The 23,469-nt window shown below is 37.6% G+C and overlaps 4 protein-coding genes across 6 annotated transcripts; 3 read left to right on the forward strand and 1 right to left on the reverse strand.

The window, feature by feature from the left end:
* The first annotated feature begins 15 nt into the window (after positions 1-15).
* On the forward strand, positions 16-2,661 carry LOC122410224 (N-acetylneuraminate lyase-like). Its single transcript, XM_043418345.1, has 8 exons — positions 16-145; positions 349-407; positions 564-637; positions 729-874; positions 1,021-1,189; positions 1,449-1,594; positions 1,658-1,829; positions 2,201-2,661. Exons 1-8 carry the CDS (start codon positions 140-142, stop codon positions 2,347-2,349), a joined length of 921 nt encoding a protein of 306 aa, XP_043274280.1. The 5' UTR covers positions 16-139; the 3' UTR covers positions 2,350-2,661.
* A 515-nt stretch (positions 2,662-3,176) lies between these two features.
* On the forward strand, positions 3,177-13,686 carry LOC122410198 (uncharacterized). 3 transcript variants are annotated; one of them, XM_043418301.1, is made up of 9 exons: positions 3,177-3,334; positions 4,342-4,784; positions 4,998-5,175; positions 6,085-6,251; positions 8,450-8,874; positions 9,059-9,290; positions 9,465-9,657; positions 9,748-10,220; positions 10,450-13,686. In XM_043418301.1, exons 2-9 carry the CDS (start codon positions 4,359-4,361, stop codon positions 12,634-12,636), a joined length of 4,281 nt encoding a protein of 1,426 aa, XP_043274236.1. In that variant the 5' UTR covers positions 3,177-3,334; positions 4,342-4,358; the 3' UTR covers positions 12,637-13,686. The 3 variants fall into 3 exon arrangements, with proteins under 3 accessions (XP_043274236.1, XP_043274237.1, XP_043274235.1); XM_043418302.1 differs by having other exon boundaries at positions 3,182-3,334; positions 4,345-4,784; XM_043418300.1 differs by lacking the exon at positions 3,177-3,334 and adding an exon at positions 3,533-3,551 and having other exon boundaries at positions 4,345-4,784.
* Positions 13,687-14,228: 542 nt separating this feature from the next.
* On the reverse strand, positions 14,229-16,255 carry Sec61beta (Sec61 translocon subunit beta). Its single transcript, XM_043418304.1, has 3 exons — positions 16,062-16,255; positions 15,726-15,922; positions 14,229-14,714 (listed from the first exon to the last, which is right to left on the reverse strand). Exons 1-3 carry the CDS (start codon positions 16,062-16,064, stop codon positions 14,627-14,629), a joined length of 288 nt encoding a protein of 95 aa, XP_043274239.1. The 5' UTR covers positions 16,065-16,255; the 3' UTR covers positions 14,229-14,626.
* A 1,838-nt stretch (positions 16,256-18,093) lies between these two features.
* On the forward strand, positions 18,094-22,558 carry LOC122410200 (ras-related protein Rab-1A-like). Its single transcript, XM_043418303.1, has 4 exons — positions 18,094-18,472; positions 20,051-20,447; positions 21,023-21,258; positions 21,592-22,558. The coding sequence occupies exons 1-3, from the start codon at positions 18,450-18,452 to the stop codon at positions 21,221-21,223; spliced, it is 621 nt and encodes a 206-aa protein (XP_043274238.1). The 5' UTR covers positions 18,094-18,449; the 3' UTR covers positions 21,224-21,258; positions 21,592-22,558.
* The last annotated feature ends 911 nt before the right edge of the window (positions 22,559-23,469 follow it).

Raw genomic sequence — 23,469 nt, forward strand, 5'->3', positions numbered from 1 at the left:
GTTTTTTCCGCTGAGACTTTTATCGCAGTTTGTAAACGGCCTGAAAATATTCCGAGAAGCTCCAGTCAACAGCTGACTTTCGACGTGAGGAGCGGCGTCACGCAGCGTTGATCGAAGAGGTTTTAATTTTTCAGGCGTTATGGCGGTAATTATTGTCTTTGTTAACGAAATTCTTCGTGCGGTAATTCAATGATTTTTTGGATCCGTAGTTCAATTGCTTTTCGCAAATGTAATGATTCGAGTTTGGATCGTCGATTTTGTGATGGAATGGAAAAATAATATTTTGCACGGAGTTTGACTCTGTTATCTCGTCACGCGATTGCAGTTACGCGACTGTTTGTTTTCCAGCGACTCACGTACTCGTTTCGAGGCTTCGTTGTCCCCGTCTTTACGCCGTTCAACGAGAGGTACGGCTCCGAAGAAAGTCCTATTTATTTCTTAATTCGGGACACTTTGAAACACGTTATTTGACTCTCGGTCCAACATTTATTTGAAGAATCTTTTACACTGTCCTTATTGAGAAGGTTCAACGTTTTTTCTTTGTTTCGTTTTTATTTCGTCAGATTTCTGCTAGACTTGACTGTCATTCCAAACTATGCCAAGTATTTAGCCGACCGTGGAATAAAAGGGATTCTTGGTAACGTTGAAAGTTTGGATTTTGACACGAAAAATTGTTGGCTGTCAAAGTGAGACGAAAATTGAAAGGATTTATCGATTTACATTACAAGTCAATGGAACGAGTGGCGAGGGCACGTCAATGTCCGTTCAGGAACGAAAATCGCTCGCAGAAGCTTGGGCCGGTGCTGCCAAGTCGGCGAAACTACATTTGATGATTCAAGTCGGTGGCGCCCCTCTACCAGACGTTCTGGAACTCGTACGTCAACGCTCGACTTTTCTTAACGTCGTTCTACCAATTTATTTACCAAATTTCGCCAAAATTTTTCAAAGCGCACTTTTTTGATGACGAACCGAGTTGTAAAATTGGTTCAGTCTCGAGTTCTCGTAAATTTTTTTCCCAAGGCACGCCACGCAGAGGAAATCAAAGCTGACTCGTTGCTCTGCCTACCCGAACTGTATTTCAAACCAACGGAGAATCGTCAACTCGTGAATTATTTGAAACGCGTTGGCGAGGCTGCTCCGAAGACGCCCCTTCTTTATTATCACGTTCCAATGTTTACGAATGTCACACGTAAGTTCAATATTGCAAAAAAATAGGCAAACTAAAAAAATAGCAAACTGAAGATTCAATTGAGCTGGAAATCAATGAAATTCACTAAATATTCACACCAAATCCATAATTCCATGAACTAAAACTGATTTTTCGTATTTCTGGTTAAATTGTGTTCATTTTTTTGGCCCTAATGAAAACTCGACAGTGTCATTTTTATTCGGAAACTTAATCGACGAGAAATGATTTAAATTATATTTTTCTACTTTGAAAAACCAAGTTCACATGGGAGAATTTTTGGAATCAATTGGCGATGAGTTAGCCAGCTTCGTGGGGATTAAATTCACGAGCACGAACTTGGAGGAAGGCGCGCAAGCCGTGCGAGCCAATTCGTCTCGTTTTGTCGTATTTCTCGGTAGCGATCAGGTAACTCATCAAAACGATTATAATACTTGAAAAAAAAACGATTCGATGCGTCAATTATTACAGATTATCTCAGCAGCCTGCGCGGTAGGAATGGATTCTTTCATTCCGACGAGTGTAAACATGTTTCCTGAATTGGCGTTGGAAATTTTGGCCGCAAGTGAAAAAGGCGATTTGAAAAAGGCTAGAGATAAGCAGGAAAAGCTCTCAAAAGCAGTTATCACTATCTCAAAATACGGTGACTTTATTTATATTTTTATTTATTTCATATTTTATTTTTACTTAATATATTGTTTTTTACGAAAACATGGAAAAAAATTGTTAACTGGTCAAATTTTTAATTTTAATAATTCAATTAATTTCGAGAGAGTAAGAGAACGAAAAAATAATCGCTGAAGCTCTGATTTTGTGTAGGAAAAAAGTTGTGGCACTTTTAATAGAATATAGGAAACTCTGTAGAGAATATTTTCGAGTTTTTTTAACCTTAAAATAACGATTTCTACCATCTCCTTAACAGCCGTATAATCTTCATAATAATCGTGATAAATCGTGATACAAAAAAAAAAACTAGCTAGGATAACCAAGAGAAGAATATTATGAAATTTCCAGGAAATTGGGTGCAGACAATGAAAGCTGCGATGCCTATTCTAACGTCCGTAAACGTTGGACCACCACGCATGCCTCTGATCAAATTACACGAAGACAAAATCAACACCATGAAGAAAGATTTGACGGCTTTGGGTCTGAGCATCAATTGAAATCCACGACTCTACGATCTTCGAAAAAATCTTTTACAATACAAGTTTAAAATGTTTGATATATAACTGAAATGGCAACATGAAAAAATTTTATTGAATGATTATACATTCTGCAAAAAAAAAATCTCAATGAATTTCGATCATTGTTCCATCATTGATCATATTTTTCGTGTTTTTTTTTCATTGATTCTGAGCGTCGGTTTGATATAAGATCTTTTGTTTACAAACAATCCATTGTCACAAACAAAAGTGCGGTTTCTCGACGAATTCATGATTGTACTTTAATGTGAAATAAATATGACTGAGAGTTAATTATATGTATAAATTTTCTGACTTACTTTGTACATCCAATCGCTGCCATGAAAATTGTGTGGCACCCGAGAAGAGATGAAGAGAAGCAGAATCATTTCCGACGTGTTTTTGTTATTTTCCATTGCTCTTTCGTGTACTTTCCCACCTTGTGGTTCGTTTCGACTTACACGGCGGACAGCGCCACGAATGAAGCTGAATTTTCTTGAACTGCGCATGAGCGGAGAAAAAAAGCAACTCTGAAATGTCCTGAATTTTTCAAATGAACACAATAATGGATAATTTAAATGTGTCTGTAGAGACGCAGATGTCTTTTTACGCTAGTTAATTGAAGGTGAAAAAGTCAATATTTTATAGTTACTACTAAACAATCATACGATCGATTTCTGATGATTTAAATGACGGATTTGCATGTATATAGGAGAGCATTGACATAAGAACTTCCGGTCGGCGGCGCTGCGATCGCGTTAGTTCGTGCAGCGACCACCGGTGAATTCGTAAATTAGGAGCACTTGAACAGCCGTCTGTCGGCGTCATATTAGAATCGTCTGATCTTTCGAGTTTCCGTCGATTGAAGCCGCGTCGCGAATAATTTTTTCGTAGGATGCACAAAGTGGTTTAATCATTGTTTAAATCAATTAACCGCATCATCTTTATTAACATCGTGAGATCTTTGGTGAGTAATTTGGGGAGTTTACAGTTGCGTAAATGATAGAATAAATTATAAAAACAAGTGTAACTTCGGTCGGGCCTGGGCGGGGGGAGGCTGCGGGTGACGGAGAGAAGAACTTGGTCCTTAGGCGTCATTTGTCTTGTTACTTGATTCACGAACGCTGGTAGGATATTTATTCGCGAATCTATAATCACTCTAGATGCGATAAGCATTAGAATGGGTAAGCTCTCGATTTTTCGCTGCCATTCCATTACCGTTGTTCTACCATTGACGTGAAATTGACGAAAAAGTAACGTTCGCACCAATCCAACCTTTCGTGTTTCGCAAATTGCGATCATTTACGGCCTTGAAACGCCATCGGAATCGCGTCCCTCACGTCTGGCAACGTTCAGCTCCATTCAGCGATTTTCCGGCTAGAAGCTAGTTTATTTTCTCCGTCTTAATAATCAATATCCATAAGAAATATATTAGTGTTCCAAGTATTTTCAATTTGTCTCATAATCGATCGAATAAAGTAGAAGTAGATCGAGGGTTATGTCCAAAGATAATGAAATTATATTGTCGTTTATGCTCGAGTATGATAATCGAGAAAGATTATGTATAAAATACTGAAAATTTCAGGACGTATCGACGGTCAACAATTTATTGTTGTGATAAATCTTAAGCTGTGTTTCTCTCGAAGTTAATAATCAGAGTGATTCCGTTATACGATAAAATAATTTAACTTTGAGCAATAAATTTACCAGAAACATTCCGAATACAAAATTTCCTAGAAAAGAACGATGAGCAGTTATCTGTCTTTGTTGTCTTGAGGAGTAGTTTTTGCTATCTTCTCATCAGTGTTCAATGGGTTGAAATCACTTTTTTTTTGCACACAAACCTTATGTGATATATTTAAAAAATTAATTTATCATCACTTGTCAATAAAAGTTACATATTAATCCTAGCAATTGTGAAAATTTTGTGAAAGAGTATTGGAAAAAATATAATGAACTGAATTCTCAAAATAGAAGACTTGGACGAAGTAATGTTCGACGAGGGAGATTTCGAAGTGGTGGACGAGTGTACAGGTGAGGAAGATCCATCGCCAAGTCCAATGGATGCTGAGAATTCTACTAAGAGTGGAGCAGCTTCTGAGGCTACAGAAGTTGTTGAGTGCACGGAACCTCCTAAACAAACAACAGAGCCTGCCCAAAATCCGGTTAATCCACCGAAACGTCCAGTAGACGACAGTCCTGATTTTACTGAGGATGTTGAAATGGATGGACCACAACCCACTAAAGGAGATTCAAACGATGGTGATACCTTGGTATTGGACGCTTCAGAGATTCTTTGCTGCGACACCAAAGATGGAGATGGGAAAAGCGATGCTCTAACCTCCGTCGAAGATTCTAAGGAAACTGACTCTGTTGTGGAGTCAGTACCGCCTGAGCCTGCTTGGTATGAGGAGAAGGCAAGTATTTTTCTCCCTCGAATATGAAAGACCACTCGTTTTGACATTCCTCTTTAAATACTGTGAAGACAATTTTTGTTTTGTGTATGTGTGAAAACATTGTTTCTTGTGGAATTTTACAGAACAAAAAGTCAAAGCAAAACATCATTCATTGAAATTTGGTACTTGTAAATGAAAAAAATGGTTATTTTAATAGAATTATTATTTCTACAGTTGAACGCAAAGATGGACATCGTTAAGGAGAGATTGTCTAAACTAGCACGAGTTCTCGAACTATCTTATCCTGCTTACAAGCCCTGGCTGGAGCACAATAAGTCTTCCGTCTGTCATTTTGATCCGCCACGACGTTGCCCGCTCAACAAGCCGCATACCAACCGCTGGAAGTTTATCTGTGAGTTTTTAAATCCTCTATATTCCAGACTCCATATTTTCATTTCTTAGCGACATTTGTTCACGAAGCATTGAACAACTACAAAAGTTATGATATTGTAAAATGGCTATAATCTGCAATTTTTGACTCTCGTGGACGAGATTCCCGAGAATTTTTCACAGGTAATTCCTCAACAACACTCTCACTCTATGAAAAATAATAATTATTGAATGAATAATTATTATTTTCTTTGTTGTGAAAAAAAGCGAAGTATTGAAAATCTTCGCCATGTTTTCTTCGGGAATGAAATATCGAGTTGTGCACAATCCACACACCATACGATAATTCGTAATGGGCTACGAGATTAGCTCAACGGAATCAAAACACTCGCATTACACGGGAAAAAAATTACAAAAAACGAATAAAACAAATCCAGATGAAGAGCCTGACTTTTTTGTGGTTCTGTGAGATACGTGACTCCAATTTCTGGAGTCAGCGAAGAAGCAGTGACCCATGATCCGATCGGAACGAGATCTCCGTCGCTGAAATATTCACGACGCGATTGATCTGTGTGTTTTCGAATAGTTAAAAAAGTCACACACTCTCACTTCAGTAATGATCCACGAAAAAATTTTTTGATTAAATTAAATCGTGATGATCTTACGATAAATAATTTACACTGTAAATCTCCTACACAGAGATTTTATTCTGCGATTCTCAACGATATGTTTAACGTTATATTTTCAATATGTTTTAGGTGGAAGACGACTTAATACCGTTTATTATTGTCGTATCAAAAAAAAAAAAAAAAACAAAGAATTGTAAATGTTTGCACTTTGAAGAAACCAAATGCAATGTCGCGTTAAATTAACGGTGATTCATTAATTCCGTGAACAGACCGATGATAAAAATATAATGTGGCATGTTTAGGCAGCAGAAAAACTGTACAGGAGTCAACAAACAAGGAGGAGGACAGCGCTGAAGGGACTGTTAACAAGAAATTAGAAACAGTCTGGCGGCTGGGTCCAACCGATGGATCGGGCCTTAATACAGATAATGCCTCGCAATATCCACCCTTTGTAATGCGTGTCGTCAAGGTACACTTACTTTTTGCTACGTAAAACCAAACCGAAAAATGCAACTCATCGCTGCATTTCCTTTAATTTATTCAAAAATCAAAATTGAAAAAAAAAATGCACGAATAATTTGGAATGACATTTGCAATCAAATATTTCGTGCCAAATATTTATCTTGTGGGACGTGACTAACAATCATGTCTTCGAGGATTTTTATTGTTATATTGAATAATCAAATTCAATTACTATTCAGAGAAAATTACGAATTTCTACGAAATTAATAAATCACTGCCATCAAATTTTCAATTTGATTCGATCAATATATTCAATATTGAACACGTGAATCGTGAATTCGAATTTTTCTTGAATACACGCGAAAAATCCTCGAAACGAATAGGAATTGGCCATAATGGTCAATTTTTGGTCATTTTATCCTAAAAATCGTCTTATTGGCAAAAATGATGGTTAAACGTCTTTGAACAAACAATTGTCATTTTGATCCCAATTTCTTTAAGGGCTAAAATCACTGTAACTGCCTTAAAAAATCCCTTTATCCGAGCCATTTTTCAGAAGGAAGGAAAGGTGATAGGATGATATTCAAGTATAACAAATAGTTGTGATTGATAAATATTCAAAAATGACGACCCAGAGCCATTTCTGCTGGATATATGCTGCGTGCCCTTTTCAACAATCATGTTTCAAGAAAAATGCATTTTGAACTTTGAAAAATTTTGGATCGTGCTCGGAGCAAACAGACACGCTCGGGGAGGAGGCTCTATCAGGTATGAGCCTTTAGCTCCTCATTCCAAAGGGTCTAAGTTCAAGTATATTTTGAGCCAATAAAAAAAATCGACTTTCCGAAAATTTTACAGTGGTTTTTGCTCTTTAGAAACAAATGAATGTGCTGACAAAACCTCGACGCAGAAGCTTGCAGTGCTTCTGACAGGACACGTCAGCTTGACTAATGTAATTAAATAACAATAATAACGAAGAAATTACGAATCTTCAAAACTCTCGAATTCGATAATTCGATTCGAACTCTCCAATCACGCATTTTCGCGTGTTCCTCGTATGCGTGTGTTTGCTCTTGAAAAAGAGCGAAACTCGTGTTTCTGTCGTAACGGTCGTTTTACGAGTTTTTTACGTCTGGTTTTACGAATTTCGTTCGTTGGATTCAATACGAAAGTATGAAATATCCGACGATTAAAATTGCGAAATTCGGCTCAAAATGAACTGGATAAACTATAAATGAAGAAATAAAACTCGGCAATGATTCTTTAGGAAAATTGTCTGACTCGTGAATTCATCGACGTTTTGAAAAAGTCGGTGAAGGATGTTTTCAAATAAAATTTAACCGAAGAAAACATACATTCAAAGATTGCCCACTGACGCTCTTCGGTCTTCACAAGTTGGGATGTTTTTTTATGAGTAGTGAAAATCGTTTATCCCAAACCATCGATTTCTTTATCGAAATATTTGGCTCTCTCATTTTTCCTACCAACAATCCACTATACGTCGCTTTGCCACAAAATGAGACTTTTCGTGGAAAAGCAAAATATCAAAAAGCCAAATGTGCTTTGAGGCGTTTGTGGAATAGCACAGAATCATGCCTGCGGAAACTGTGCAATTTGAGAAACTCATTCATTCTTCCAATGGCAATTGAGCCTTGGTTAATGATACACGAGGCGTGTATTCTTCTCGTAAAATTCCAGACGTAACTAACTTTCGAAATTTTTCTTTTCGCTTTGAGAGCTCTCGAATACGAATTTCAAATAAAGCTAAAGGCTTCTCTCAGGGTCAATTGTGCTAGCAAACGATCCCGATGGCATTGAATAATTTATTTTTTAATGACGTTGCGAGTTTCATCTTCTCGAAATATTTTTCGTGTGCGATAATCAATGAAAAAAGTCAAATGAAAAATCCTTATCTTCCTTCGCGAGCGAAAGACCGTGTATGCGATGTGACGACCGTCGTGGTGCGGTTTGACTTGTATAACAAAAGCCACTGAGTCAACGATTTAAAGCCCCAAAACAAAATTTATTTACCTAGAGGTTTTTTTTTCAAATACTTGAAATTTTTTATCGTAAAAATTAATTGAATATAACTTTGTAACTGTGAAAAAGAAAATTTATATAGAAATTTGGTAAAATTTCGACCGCGGCATTTTGAAACACGAATGGAGACACCGTCTAAGCATAATAAAATTAATTTCCACGCAGGTCTTTGAGGAGTTCATTCAAAATATCGAACGGTCGCTCCATGAGGAAGCAATGGCTGCTAAAGAATCCTCAACGGAGGTGAAATCCCCGGAAGAAGAAGAAGAAGAAGAAGAAAAATCGACGCCTGACGTTATACCGCTCGAAACCCCGTCCAAGGACGAGTCTAATCCTATGGTCGAGGGAGTTAACGTCGAAGACGATGTTACGGAAATACCAACCCACCCAGAATCTGGATTCACCGGCGATCGCAATCACAATTGGCTCTGGCTTCTCGTCAGAAGCAACAGCAAGGACGAGCTCATGGTGTTCGCAACTGGGAAAAAAATCAGTGCAGCGACCATGCAAAAATTGAAACAGACTTTCGAGACTGGTCCTGGAAAGGATTGCAATGTCAAATCACTTTATTGCAAATCCATTGATCCCAAGTAAGTTTTTTTCTCAATATTTCAATTTTAATTATTAGAGTTCAATCAAGTATTTTGAATCAACGATCGTTCATATTTTTCAATTAATATAAATTTCATCTTCGTATAAAATTGTTTGTCTAATGATTTAAAAAATTAATAGTAAGAAAAATTGTATTTATTTGGAAAAATGAAATTGTCTTAGGAGCGGAAATACAGGCACTTCGAACATAACGTTTCTCGCTGGAACTGAGGCTCTCGACGAGACTGTGGGCGGAGTCAAGATTCAACTTGCTCCAAAAACGAATTTTTGGTGCAATGCGTCCGGTGTCGAACAATTAGGTGCTGCCGTTGGCGACATGTTGAGTCCTTTGCAGAAAACAACTGTAATCGAAGTTGGCTGTGGTCTCGGTTTGATCGGTCTTATGGTTGCTTCCGTAAGTCCAAAATTCTCATATTTATATTCTAAAAGTATTGTCTTTGAATAACTGATCTGTGCGATTGTAGTTTCCTCTTATATTTTGTGTACGAGATTTTTCTGAAAATATTTTTATATTTCACTATATTTTTGATTCTGTTTTGATCGTTCTCATACTTTTCTTAATTTATAGAAATGCAAAAAAGTGCTTGGTCTTGACGCGCCATCGGAAGTAGAGGAAGCCGAGATGACGAGTGAGTTGAACAAAGTGCAAAACGCCTCTTTCGTGATGGGCCAGACGAGCGAATTGATAACGAAAGTGACAACTCTTCTCAAGAACACGAAAGCTTCTGCTATTGTTAACGGCAACACGAAACTCGGACGAGGTACATCTCAAATAATGAGTATTGGTTTTAATGATATTCAACTCTTGAAACGAAAATAACGGTGTATTTGTGAATTTAAAAAATTTGCAGACATCGAGATGATGACCGCACTCCGAAAAATTCCGTCTCTTCGCCGAATTGTAATGATAACGACCTTGACGAAACAATCGGTTCGAGCGATGCTGGAATTAACTCGACCAGTGGATGGTGATCTTGGCAATCCATTCATGCCCTTACGCGCCATATTGGTTGACACTTTACCGACCGGACCTCACTTTGAAGTCGTCATCCGAATGGAACGTTTGAATTTGGAAAACATGAATGAACCTTGGTTTTGGGATCATGTTAAATTCCGAGCTGGTCTCTCTCCGAACGAGCTACCGCGTAAAAATCCTCCACGAGTCAACAAAGGAAACGCCGGAGCTACCGTTCAAGGCAAAAAAGGTGGAGTGAAGGCTAGCCCAGGGCAAGTGAATGCTACGAACGCAGCTCGTCGATCTAATAATCGAGCAAATCGACGGAATAAAATGAGAAAACAAAGAGCGGCTGCTTGGACTCAAATGGTTTGTAATCTTTTATTGAAATAACAGGAATGAAGATACAATGAGAAGAAATAAAAATTGGAAGTTAAAATCTAACAAACCAAACGCTCTAGATAATAGTATTTGCTATTTTTCATAAACGTATTCAACATTTTAGAAAGGACTAAAAATCAAAAAGATTAGTATCATTTGCATTTCGTTGTAATAAATAGTTCGTGATAAAGGTCTCCTGAATATTGAATCATTACAGGTTCCTGGTACAGTAACAGGCGTGGTGAGGAATCCAGTGGCAACTCCAGGAAAACCTGCAACTAGCAACTTAGTTAAAAACCCGATGGCTGGAAAAGCAAATGGAGGAAGATTAAGAGGAAAGAACGGAGCTGCGGACAAAGCAAACGGTACAAATGCGCAGCAAACGAAACCAGTTGGAGCAACAACGTCTTCCGAGAAACCGGTGAAAGATAGTCCATTGAGCCCGGATCCATCGAATCCAGTAAAAGTGGCTAAATCAACGAAAGTTCCGAACACGTCGACGCTGAAGAAAAATCCTTTGGCGAAAGGACAACCGATGCGTCAGAGATTGTCGGGAGCTCAAAAGCGTAAGCGTCATTGGGCGACAATAGAGGCACAGAAACAAGGTGGTGGAACCGCCGGTAACCAAGGTCCTTCAGAAAAGAGAATGCGCGGTAGCGACAATCGTGGCGATTTGCGAGGAAGATTATCGGGCCCGCGCGTCATGCAACAAGCCCAAAATCAGCGTCAGCACTTGAAAATGAATCAGCAGCGAATGACAGGTCAGAATCCGATGGCAGAGGTCGACGCAGCAAAACAATTGCAGAATATGTTGAATATGGTTCTCGATCAAACGAACAAGCTTCGAAATCAAATACCGCGTTCAGTGTGGCATAGAATTGCTCCTCCGGACAACAGTTATCAATCCTCAGGCCACCAAAACATTCCAGATAACCAAGGGAACCCAATATTCCGCGATCGTTTTGTACAAAACATGGGGCCCCAAGATATCGTCATAACGACACCGAATTCAGAATTCGGAGGAAATCCTCCGCCGGTGGCGTTGTTCAATCGAGGAGCTCTCGATCGCAGTAAAATTATGCCAGCTGGTATGAATCCTCAGGAAGTACGCGGTTTTCAAGATAGTCTGAGAGGAATAGCCGAGTCTATGCAAGGAGGAAGAAACTATCGCAAGAATCAAGGCAACGATTGGAACCCAACGAATCAAGTTGAGAAAACCCGTGAACCAATGGGCAATAAGAATAGTAGTTTGATGCCATTGATGGAGTCTATAGCTCGCCCACCCTCGCCAAAACGTTCTCTGCTTTCGCCGTCAAGAGCTATTTCTCCGGCCAGACGTTACGCACCACCTCTGTACACACAGCACGAAAAACGCCAGGCGTCGCCTCCCCCGCGTCATCAGGCTTCGCCACCTAGGCGAGAACTTACACCGCCTCAACGAAAAAATCCGTATTCCGATATATTTCATCGGCGTCCGGTTCAAAACAGGCCACAGAGTTCTGAAAATTCAAGACGCGGAACATCCCCGGTTCGACGTGACTATCCCTCGGGAAATCGTGGCCTGTCACCGCCGAAGAGATTCTCCGACGATTGGGACATGAACAGAGGAGATAATATGAACCAGGGAAATTGGAATCAACGTCAACAGGGACAGATGCAACCACAACGCTCTCTCGAGAGCAGCGTCCCGGATCGACGCTGGTCAAGTGACAAAACCGAGAACTCTCAAAATTGGAATAGTTCTTCGTTAAACGACAGATTCCGACAGACTGCAAATAAACGGAGCGATGGAAGGGAGGGCATGTGGATGAGCGGCGGTGGTGATGTTTGGAATTCTAAACAAACGTCCGGTAAATCAGGAAACGAGAGACAGTGGCAAGGCGGAAATAATGGCCAAGGACCTAGCGGCGATCAGTGGAATGGGCCACGCGGTAATGATAATTCTTACGGACAGTCCAATAATCGTAATGACAACTGGAGAAATTCTGGCAAAGGCGATAAACAGTGGATGGATTTGCCGGATGACGCGAAAGATCCATGGGGTGACGATCCCATGACCGGTAAATCACGCTGGCAATCCGACGAACCGTCAAACTCCAATTGGGGAAGAAATGATAAAATGGAACAAAACTGGTCTAACAAATCGAACGACAATTGGCAAAACAAAGGTAGTTCCCTATCCAACAGCATGCCCAAACCTCTCTGGTCTAGTTTTTCCAACCAAAACTCCAATGACCAACAACGCTGGATGCCACAAAACGAACCCAAAAATTCCATTCCCCCTAATAACTGGCAAGGCAACAATTTCGGTTCCAACAATTGGCGTCCACAAAATTATTCTGGATTTTCTCAACAACAGAGAAACAACTCCTATGGATCCTCAAATTACAAAGACGGACGCTAAATTATATTGAGCTTCGAAACAGAATTCACAATACTTCTTTTCGTTAGATGCAATCACAGATGCTTGCGTTGTTCGAGCCCGATACAACGTCGAAATTCCATCATAACTGAAAGACATTTATATTTACGATAGTTGCAATTTAATTTCAACAAAGCTATTATATTTTGTCGTAGTTTTTTAACCCTTACTGAAGAGCCGTGAAACAAAAATGCAAAACAAAATTCCAACTTGATGGAATATAAAAATTCGTCACGTCATGAATTTTCGTTGTGTTCCAAGGATTTCTTAACAATGTCTCAAAAGGCAGTGCAGTTTGATTGAGAAAAAAAGATTATTCAACAAAAATAAATATAATGTGAATGAAAAAAAAAAAATCTCCTACGCTTAAAAGAGACCATTTTTTTCAAAATATTTTTCAATGCGGGACTCTGCCCATCATCACGTCTCCCGGAAAAACAAATATCGGAAAAAGGTCACATAAATTTGTGAATTGAAGAGTCAAAAAATTGTCATCGAAGCATAAATTGAAGAAAATGCGCTGTTTTTTCATAACAACTTTCTGAATATTTGTATATATCATGAGAAATGCATGCCCGGTAACATTTCGTTATTGACGTCTAACCTATTGTTTCCACTTGTCCGGGCGATTGAAAAATATATTATCTTCGCAGACGGCAACTCTCAAAAGTTACGTACGGACAAAAATGTACTTTTGGTACATTTTTATTGTTTTTAATGGTTACTTAACGATATAGCATTGGTTTTTCAGTCTTTCTTTCTCATCATTTCGTCAATATTCTCCTGCGATATTATAGTTTCAACGATGCAACAAAAAAATTCAAAAATCTGGTGAAAATCCATCATGATAAATATTGTAAACCTCACTTTTTTCCGTTTCATTACAAATTTCGTTGTAAACTGTACGATGTTTGAATCACTTCGAAATAGATATTGGCATCAGTAGTATTAATTTTGTTTTCTGCTGATAATTATATTAGATTGATGGATGTAAACGATTAACGAAAATACATCTGTCGTCCCATGAATTAACATTTTGGTCCATGATTCTTTACTGAATTATCCAGTCAATTGTTTCAGCTGCTTTCATTTTCGACGTTTATATTTTGTGAACGGTTGTATCTCGAGATCCAACAATTTAAGCAGCGATCGTCGAAAAAATAGGACACTCAAAAATAATTTATTAGATCGAATAAAAAGTTGCCAAGCTATTTGAAATAGAAGAATATTCAGTGTGAACAAAGTATAATAAAATGCTACTAATTTCTTTGAGTGTACTCGAAGATCTTTTTTCTATATTTCAAGTCAATACGCTAATTATCAAAATTTTGTGTATACAATTGAAAGAGCTATTGAAAATCCGATTGTTCAATTAATTTAATTACAAGAAGTCACCGCATTCATTTTAATAATGGCAGGGAGTCAATTTAACATCAATTCAGTTGTGAAGTTTGACTATCGATCCAATCTAGGATCGGAAATCATAAATTATGAAAAATTTGACTTTTGGGACTATAAAAAATTTTGAAAAGAAAAACGGAATGCACAATAGCGCGAATGAACGAAAAAAATTGTACATTATTACCATATTTATTTTTAATACAGTCATATAACTGAGCCACATAATGATTCAATTACATAGAGTGCTATATCAAAATTTATTATCATAATTAATGCAATTACCAATGAAGGCAATGAACAGAGCGAATAACTTAAAAAACACAATCTTAAAAATGAAGGAATTCCGTTTAACCCACTTGTAAATATAATTCTCATAAGATTTTCATTTTCAATTCACAATTAATCTTTTCATTTGTGACCAATGAGAATATCTCAGCGGTAATCGGACAATTCTGTTGTTTCTGTATGCACGTCGTGCGGGGCTGGTGTCCCTTGAACTTTTTACAGTCTCTCGAGTCTTTAAAGTTTTATGGATTATTTGTTGTTGTATTATTTTGTATTTTTTTTACTTTTAAGACCGTGTGTATTTTCCCCAGATGTGGAGCATAAATACAGATGCTATGAAGAGGAGTGACATCACGAGAACTGGAACTGGACCTCTGTAAAAGAATCGAATAATGCAGCATTTTTAATATCTTGTTCCCAGTTCAGTAAAAAAGATCACGATACCTTGTCATAATTTTATTATATTATTTTTTGGCAATTCTGGAACATAATTTTACTGAATCTTAACAAAAAAAACTATTGTTGTAGATGGAATTGAGGAATTTATTCTTGAGAACGATCAATTTTCTTTCATTAATTTCAATTCGTTGACTATCTCAAAAGAATTCATTGTGGTCTCAGTGAGAGCCTTACAGGCAATGTGAAAATGTTGAATTGATAAACTTATCTAAAATATAAACTTGAAATTTTATATTTTAGAAAAACTGTATACTCCATGTAAAATACTTCTCTCACAGTTAGTAAGGAGTCTTTGAATAAGAAGGAAATGTGAAACATCATGGCATTTGACAGATTTTACACATTATCATAGTTCGAATCACTATTTGTCTCATCTCATTTTACATATAAGTGTCAGACCGGAATTTCAAAGAAAGAGAAGGCTTTAACTCAAATTTGAGTGGTGATCGAGAGACTACTTAAGAAAATAAGGTACGTTATGTGGTAAGATTTGGTCCAAATCTGTGTCATGGTTACAGGTCAAGGCCTCTCAGCAGAGTTACTTCCCCGGTGTTTTTACAATTTTTGTTGAGGAATGTGGACTCCCGATTGAAAATGTTTTTTCAACTCAGCCAACTCATTTATATTTTGAAGAAATTTTTCTCAAATTAATGAAGTTCTAAAACATATGCTTAAAAATTGCCAGAAGATCGTGGCAGTCTTTGAGTAAAGGTTTGATAAAAAGAGGTCTACTTAATTAACCCTCGGTTTTCACAATTTTCTTATGCTCACTTGAGCGCATAAGCATACCCAACTCAAGAAGGAGGTCAGAGGATTGTGTTGACGTACAATGAAAAAAATGATAGAAATGGAACACAAAGCTCAAAAATCGACATTTCGGTTTTAAGTAAATTTTTATAATTTTGAAGTTATGGGAGATAACTTACACTTTAATTCCAGGCGAGTCATCGGTGTAATATCTCCACATGCCACCGGAACTCGTGCCAGTATTGCGATTTCTCGCTGACGTTGCAGGGGCAGTTTTACGCTGTCTTACGGTACCGACCCCGGAGGTGCGAGGAGCAACAGCTTTGCTAGGTGACCTACCACCGGCTCCAACGGACGTAGAACTGGGTGCAGCTGGCTGTTTATTTGGTAATTCATAAAAACGATTAAAAGTTGCGAAGAGAAGTAGAGGTTTCAGACAGCCGTAGGGACCGACAAAGAAATTGGAAAAGTTTCGGCAATCTTAATATTCCCCATCATAATTCGATAATTCTCACCATTTGTAATTATTTGCTGTTCACTATTTCACAAAAAAAATAAACACTCAAATTACTACGACCTCGGGAAGACTGACCCGTTGAAGGTTTTTCGACAGACTGAGAAACGCTTCTTATGATGGCGAGTGACAAAACGCCAACTGTTAGAATCGAAACGTATACGTGTTTACCGACGCGTTCACCGACTCTAATGTAAAAAGCCACCGCTTATTCTGCGACGTGTCGATCCGACGTCCACGTGGTACGACGCTTACACGTCACCGTTAAGTCACGTTTCCAATGGCGATAGAAATGATTGACATGCTTTCATAAAAAAGCAAAATTTGTGTTATTATGCCTCCTGAAATTTCAATTGCTTATCGGAAGATATTTATTGTAAATGGTGGGCATTTTTTTTAAACATTTTATTTATATCCGTGGCGAGAACTCGCCGCCACCATCACCGATCGACCATCATCACCGCACCTTAGCGACAGTACCGGCAGGGACCTCCGTGAACTTGGTCAACTGATGTTGGATTTCCGACAAAGCATCTTATTGTCAAGCATGCGAAACCCAAACATATGAGCTCTCCTCCTCCCCATTATTCTTGCCTTACCGGACTGCCAGAGAGCGCGCAGTGAAGGACAGAGTCAAGGTTCAAAGAAGGTAAACAAACCGATTGCACTTGAAATTTCAACCGCGGCAAATAATTTTTTAGATTTTCATTATCATTTTTGAGTAGCAGTAGTCGACTGCAGCGAAAATGCGTACGAACGGGACTGGTGGTTTCGAAGACTACCTTTTTCTTATATTCTATTTTTAATCAATTGTGGAGATTTTATACGGAGGACCCCAATTCGAAGTTTCCTTTCCGGAAGAATATCCAAATCGACTGCCTCTACACAGATTTTTGTTCACGATTCTTTCTAATTAACCAATTTCTAACGAGCCCGATAAAACGATATACACTGAAAATAGTTAGAAATTCAAACTTTTAGCCGCGGTGAAGTTCACGGAGGTTCGGCAGGGACATACCCGAGATCGAAAATCGGTTTGTAGCAACATCGATCCATTTTACGTTAGATCGCATATATATGCGAATAGAACTATATATTTGATCAAATTTCTTACGCTACGTGTAAAAGCAAAAGCATGCTTAAAATGGTCAGGAATGCTGATGATCACGCGCACGGTTTGACAAAAAGACTTTTGGCTGTGATAGTGGAGAAATAAATTTTATTTTTATCGATTTTCAGTGTTTTCATGGTTATTTTTATTTCTCGAGCGTATCGCACATCGTACTCTATGATCATTTGTCAGAGTTGTGAAAAGCTACAAATTTGCAAATTCATTCCAATATATAGACAGCGATATTGCCACTACGTGCTCTGTTCCAACTTATTTCCAGTTTCTCACTCTCACGATAATTTATCGTTTTGAGATACCAAAACTGAAATCCAGAGAATTAGTTTATCGTCGATGAGTAAAACATAATAGAATTAAATGCAAATATTTTCCCTCTTTCAAATTAAAGTCTGTGGCACAAAGTAAATAATTTATGTAAGCTTTAGAGAATGAACCGATAAATTAAATTAATAGCATGGAATTCAGTAATTTTTTTCTATCGAAACTTTACAAATCAATAGTTTCAAATTAATCATTTTTCGAGTAGGCACTCCCCGACGATGAGCAAATGTTCAATTTGGATTGATCTTTGGACGTCGACGGCGATTGCATGGATTGTTATTGCAGTCGCGTATATCGATGACGCATTTGTCGATCGAGCAAATGAATCGAGAATAGGTAACAAATTCTGTAAGAGATAGAATAAGAAAAATTGACAACTCATATCCATAGAATAGTGTTTTGTGTAGAAGATTTTTTTAGAGAAGAAAACCGTCGCGAGAGAGCGTCAGTGCTCGGGTTTGAGATTGAAGGCGCATGCGTAACGTGGTGTTTTCATGCTGAAACATCTAGCGTCACGTCGTAGCGCAGGTAAGTGTGGGGGAAGGGGTAAAGTGAAACAGCACAGCAGCAGCAGCAACTCCTGCCATTCTGGCATTACGTCAATTGGTAGAGATCGTTCGTTCGTTCGTCTGGTAGGAGGTACCCGCCGCGTCCGCCATTGTTTCGTCAGTTCGTCACTCTCGTATTTTTTTCGGGACGTGGTACCCGTGGCGTTGATGAAAAAAAATATCGAGATCGCGTTTGTTCGTAAACGAAAATAATCGAGATAATAAGTTAACTACGAAGGACAATAACCTTACAATAATAAAAGGAAAGAACGTAGTGAATCGTTTAGAGGAAAGACATCAAGGAAAGCAAACGGATAAACGCTCAGAAATAAAACAGAGAGAGAGAGAGAGAGAGCGCGCAATATAGTGTTAGAAGACTCGAGAGCATAGCATGTCCACAATGAATCCGGAATAGTGAGTAAACCTTTGATCACAATAATTTTTTAGTACTCTTTATTTTTATTATTCATTATCCATACGTGCTGTCTGTACTACGATCACGTCTGGCACGGTCGTCATGTTCCCATCTCACTCGTATTGATATTATTATTATTATTATTACGCCTTTTGTATCTCGCTCTTTTGATGACAAAAAAAAGAAACTCCCGTGGCAACAAAGGTGACGCGTAATTATCGGCTCGGAGATAAATAAATGCGCCATAGTATTCTCCCTCCTCCCCTATATATTACTCAAAGAAACAAATGCGAATCTCGTGATATTCGCCCTAATACTGTGTCATTGGCGTTTTGGTGAAAATCACTCGTGTCTACTGACAGATTTCTCCTGTTCGCTATCTCTGTTGCTCTCTTTTGCTTTTTCTCTCCTTCACTTACTGCCCCCCTCTCTGTGCGCTAATACGTCTTTGAAATTTTTTTCTTCCGACCCATCTCTCAACGAGAGAGACAGAGAAATTGAAAGACAGAGATCGAGGTTGTCCACGCACAGGTACACGCACAACGCCCCTCCACGTCTCTCGATTCCGTTGTCAGAACAACCAGCTGCTCGTGCATTTCCGGACTTTTCGCTCGACTCTCGACAACGGGAACGCCATATTTTTTGTGTATATATGTGCTTTATACGAAATGTACACCATTATTCCAGACTCTCTCTCTCCCTCATCTCCCGTTTTTTATCTCACTCTCTCTCTTTCTCTCGGACATCGAATCATTTCTTTTTGCTCCTATCCATGAGTCACTCATATGTCCACTCCCTTCGATTTATTTCGTCGTCTTTTTTTTTTTTTTCATTTTCCACACATGAACTTGCTTTTAACCCATCGTTCTTAGCTGTTACTATTATACACCTGTTGAAATTGTTGCTGTTTATTATTAAGTTTTTGGTTCATCTTCAAATCTCATGATTTTTTTTCCATTTTCGTACGTTTTGTTTCTAATCATGAACTTAAGAAACTCAAGTTCTCCTGTTTGATGATTTCCGAAGTCGTGTTTACTAGGAAATTCAAAAAAATCTACGCTCCCCGTCTTTGTTTATTTCAGCAAAATTTACAGCCTTTAATATACTTTTTTTTGATTACCAGATTCATCAATTACGAAAGAATACCAGCACTTGACTGAATAATAGCCTTCCGTTTAAAAACACAATCAAATATTCTAATACGACTATTGAATAATTCAAATTATTATGCGCAATGTTGTGAAGAATTTGTGCACGAATTATTATAAGAGGAAACGTCAAGGTTTCAAATTATTTCATTACGAATTTTCTTGCTGTCCATGGGAAGATTTTAGAAATTCCGCCCAATGTGTCAAAAACTTTGGATATTCACAAAAACATATAGCTTCCATGTATATCAAATGATATATTAAAAAAATACAATAAAAATTGAAATAGCAAATTATTCATATATTCTGTCATTTGTTTTCTTGGATCTTTCAGTATATTTCTGATATTTTGTAATTCATATTAAAAATCGTCCAACAATCCTTATTGTTGTAATTGTTTTATAACTCGTGATGATTTTATATTTGCAGTGACTATTTATTCAAGCTCCTGTTGATTGGGGACTCTGGAGTTGGTAAATCGTGCCTTCTTCTGCGTTTTGCGGATGACACATACACAGAGAGTTACATCAGTACGATCGGAGTTGATTTCAAAATAAGAACAATCGAACTAGACAAAAAAACGATAAAGCTTCAAATTTGGGACACTGCGGGACAAGAAAGATTCAGGACTATAACAAGTTCTTACTACAGAGGAGCTCATGGTATAATCGTCGTTTATGATTGTACGGATCAGGATTCCTTCAACAATGTCAAGCAATGGCTCGAAGAGATTGATCGTTATGCCTGTGACAATGTCAATAAGCTACTGGTCGGCAACAAGTGCGATTTAACTAACAAGAAAGTCGTCGATTATCCGGTTGCCAAGGTTTGTTTTTGTTTATTCCAATCAAAGTCCAAAAATTCAATAACAGAAAATTACAGAATAAAATTGTTTGAAAAAATCAATACGTAAAATAATAACTGTCCATAAGGGGGAGATTCACTGCATGTAAACTTACAAAACGTCAATATTGCCCCATTGGAATGGTATGTTGATAAAAATCATATTATTATATACGTATGAATTGCTTTACATGATGAGATGCTCGACGCGAAGTACGACGGAAAAAAGAGCTAACGCGAGCCCTGCCTTACCATGACATACGCGAGTACAGCATTTCCGGGGAAAATAATAACAAACATCATGTGCAATCAACTGGATAAATTATTATCCATGTAGAAATTAGTACGAAAATATGAATATGTATTTACAAAATGAATAACGACCTGAAAATAATTGCAAAAATCAATCGTTTGAATGACTGACTTCTAAAAACGTCGGTTTTCCGATTTTTTAATCCATTTTCCATTATGAATTTGTAAACTTTAGTGTCATTGGCAATTTCGGAAGCTTTTTCTTGTAGTTCAAAAAATAATGTACATATTTGTTGAAATTTTCAGGAATACGCAGATCAATTGAACATTCCGTTCCTCGAGACCTCAGCAAAGAACGCAATGAACGTTGAGCAGGCTTTCATGACGATGGCTGCTGAGATAAAAACACGAGTCGGTTCGCCGTCAAGTGCGGGAGTTGAGACAGCGAATAATCTGAAAATTACGCAAGGACGCGACGTCGATGCCCCGAAATCCGGATGCTGCTGAAATCGTTAATGTTTCTCTTTAAATAAACTAACCAAGTGAGTATTGGTTGTAAATCAAATGTAATCTTCAATAAAATTCTTGTACAAATTTTAACAAAATGCTACTAACATTCTGGAAGATGAAAAAATTACATTTAAAGTTCATTCGAAACTGCATTCACAAGAAATCATTCGGCCTAACCAAGGAAACGTATTTCAATTTGGTTACTGTTGATTTTTCGCATGGAATTCTCATCATTTTTTATCACCTACTAAAAGGTGTGTTTATGACATAAAAATCATCGGAAGCTTTTTTCTGGTCAAAAAGAAAAAATTTTTTAATTGTTCGAGTATATAGGAAAATTCAAATACTGTATTGGATATTTCTAGGGTAACATCGTGATGCAAAATACTTGGCCACGCGATCGAGAGCGTAGCAGAGAAGAAAGGAAAAAGAACAAGAATAAGGAAGAATGATTGGGATAAAAAATAAGAAGATGTTTGATTAATACGACGAAGTAAATGAAGCGATGCTCTCTCCCGAACCCTCCCCCAACCCTCAAGGACCATCAACTCCATTATTTGGAGTTGTACAAAATTCTTTAGTTTCCGTTTAAAATGTGAGAAAAAGTGTGTGATAGAGAGTAATCGAGAAATATTTCAAATCGAGGGGCGATGGCGAGAGACATTGCAAAATAAGGTTGAAAATTGATGGAAAAAAAGAAACAAGAAAGAAAGAGAGAGCGAGAGAAAGCAAGAGAGTTTGAGATAAAGGAGAGTAACTAATTATTCAATTTGCAATTAAGTAGCATGAGAATCGGTGGTTAGAACGATTCATTGCATTAGCCTCGAATTGAAAAAAAAGCAAAATAAAAAACCGATTATTGAGAGAAAAAGAAAATGTCGATCGTGTATGACGAAGGTGCGATTAAGAGTGATTCGAGTTTGATAAATAAACCTAAAATAAAGTCGTGAATGATTGTGGAAGAACAAAAATTGAAAAAGAAAATGAAAAAAAAAAAAAAAAACCCAGCAACGAGAGAAACAAGCACCTTTATTTTTAGCCTAATTGTAATATGTATAGATAGCTATACTGGTTAACGTATGCCTTCCCCTCCTCGCCCCTTAACCATAAAAAACGACCCATCGTCGGACAAAAATCTACCCCTTAACGCAGCACTTTGCAGCTTGTTTTTATTTCCCCCTCGAGTATGTCCGTTTGAACAGAACATGAAGAAAAAAAAAACAAACCGATCATCGACTGTTCTATTATTGCTCCGGTTATCAATAATACCCGGTATCATTTTGAATGATGAAATAGAAAAAAAAAAAATAAAAAAAATTACACAAATAAAAATAATATTATGAATTATTATTTACCGTATGTTTGCTTAATCATTTTAAATAGTTTGGGATTGGTATTTGCTTATTAACCTTTCCTTTCGGTCGTCTCGTTGAGGGTAGTTAGAAAAAATGTCGAGGGAAATAAAATTTTTTTTGTTTTGTTGTGTTTTGCGATCGGGTGCTTAGCTAGGGAAAAGAGTTGTTTATATTGTTTATTTCCGTCAGGAATTTCGCGTTTCCCTTTGCCGCCGTCTCGCACCCGAATTTCCACCAGCTCGCACCTCATTTTTCACCCGCTCGACGAATAGCTTCTTGTTTCTCATTCGTTTTTTACTCTTCTTTATTAAATGGGTTATTCAAGCGATCGTTATCGAGTCTCGAGTTAAAAGTAATGAAAATTGTACAATTTTCCGTTTTTCTTCGAGTTTGCTCACGTCCCCCCTCCTCAAACAATGCCGGGACTTTCCAACAGTGTGCAACTTTGTAGAATTATTGTCGAAGAACATTTTGTCAGTGATTTATCACGATATGAAATGAGAAGAAAAGATTTGAAGAAAAAAAACACATACAAAAACTCGAGCCAAAAAACGACAAAACATGCATTTTTTGTACACAGCTATACACAGTTTGTACGTCGAAACAAAAAAATGAAAAACGAAAAATGGGCATACTATTTTGTACGAAAGTTAGGGCTACAGGATCGTCCATGTGATGTATCAACTCTCTCTTCGTTTTTTTCTTTCATTTTGCCTCCAGCCTGGATTTATATCGAGAGACATTTTTTGCTTTCGTGAAAATCCGCCATCGTCTTCTTTCTATTTGTGCACTGCTATTGTGTTGTACGAGGTATAATATGATAAATAAATATTATATATATATATATATACATATATATGTATATATATATTGCGAATTTAAGTATGT

The sequence above is a fragment of the Venturia canescens genome, chromosome 4 (assembly GCF_019457755.1).
Source record: "Venturia canescens isolate UGA chromosome 4, ASM1945775v1, whole genome shotgun sequence".
Taxonomy (NCBI): Eukaryota; Metazoa; Arthropoda; class Insecta; order Hymenoptera; family Ichneumonidae; genus Venturia; species Venturia canescens.

Coding starts and splice junctions, on each gene's coding strand:
- LOC122410224 (XM_043418345.1), top strand. Junction 638..728: donor TGGAATAAAAGGGATTCTTG/GTAACGTTGAAA, acceptor TTACATTACAAG/TCAATGGAACGAGTGGCGAG. Junction 875..1,020: donor TACCAGACGTTCTGGAACTC/GTACGTCAACGC, acceptor TTTTTTCCCAAG/GCACGCCACGCAGAGGAAAT.
- LOC122410198 (XM_043418300.1), top strand. Junction 6,252..8,449: donor TTGTAATGCGTGTCGTCAAG/GTACACTTACTT, acceptor ATTTCCACGCAG/GTCTTTGAGGAGTTCATTCA. Junction 8,875..9,058: donor TGCAAATCCATTGATCCCAA/GTAAGTTTTTTT, acceptor AAATTGTCTTAG/GAGCGGAAATACAGGCACTT.
- Sec61beta (XM_043418304.1), bottom strand. Junction 14,715..15,725: donor GACTCGCCTGGAATTAAAGT/GTAAGTTATCTC, acceptor ATTCTTTTACAG/AGGTCCAGTTCCAGTTCTCG.
- LOC122410200 (XM_043418303.1), top strand. CDS start 18,450: ATGTCCACAATGAATCCGGAATA. Junction 18,473..20,050: donor TCCACAATGAATCCGGAATA/GTGAGTAAACCT, acceptor TTATATTTGCAG/TGACTATTTATTCAAGCTCC. Junction 20,448..21,022: donor TCGATTATCCGGTTGCCAAG/GTTTGTTTTTGT, acceptor TGAAATTTTCAG/GAATACGCAGATCAATTGAA.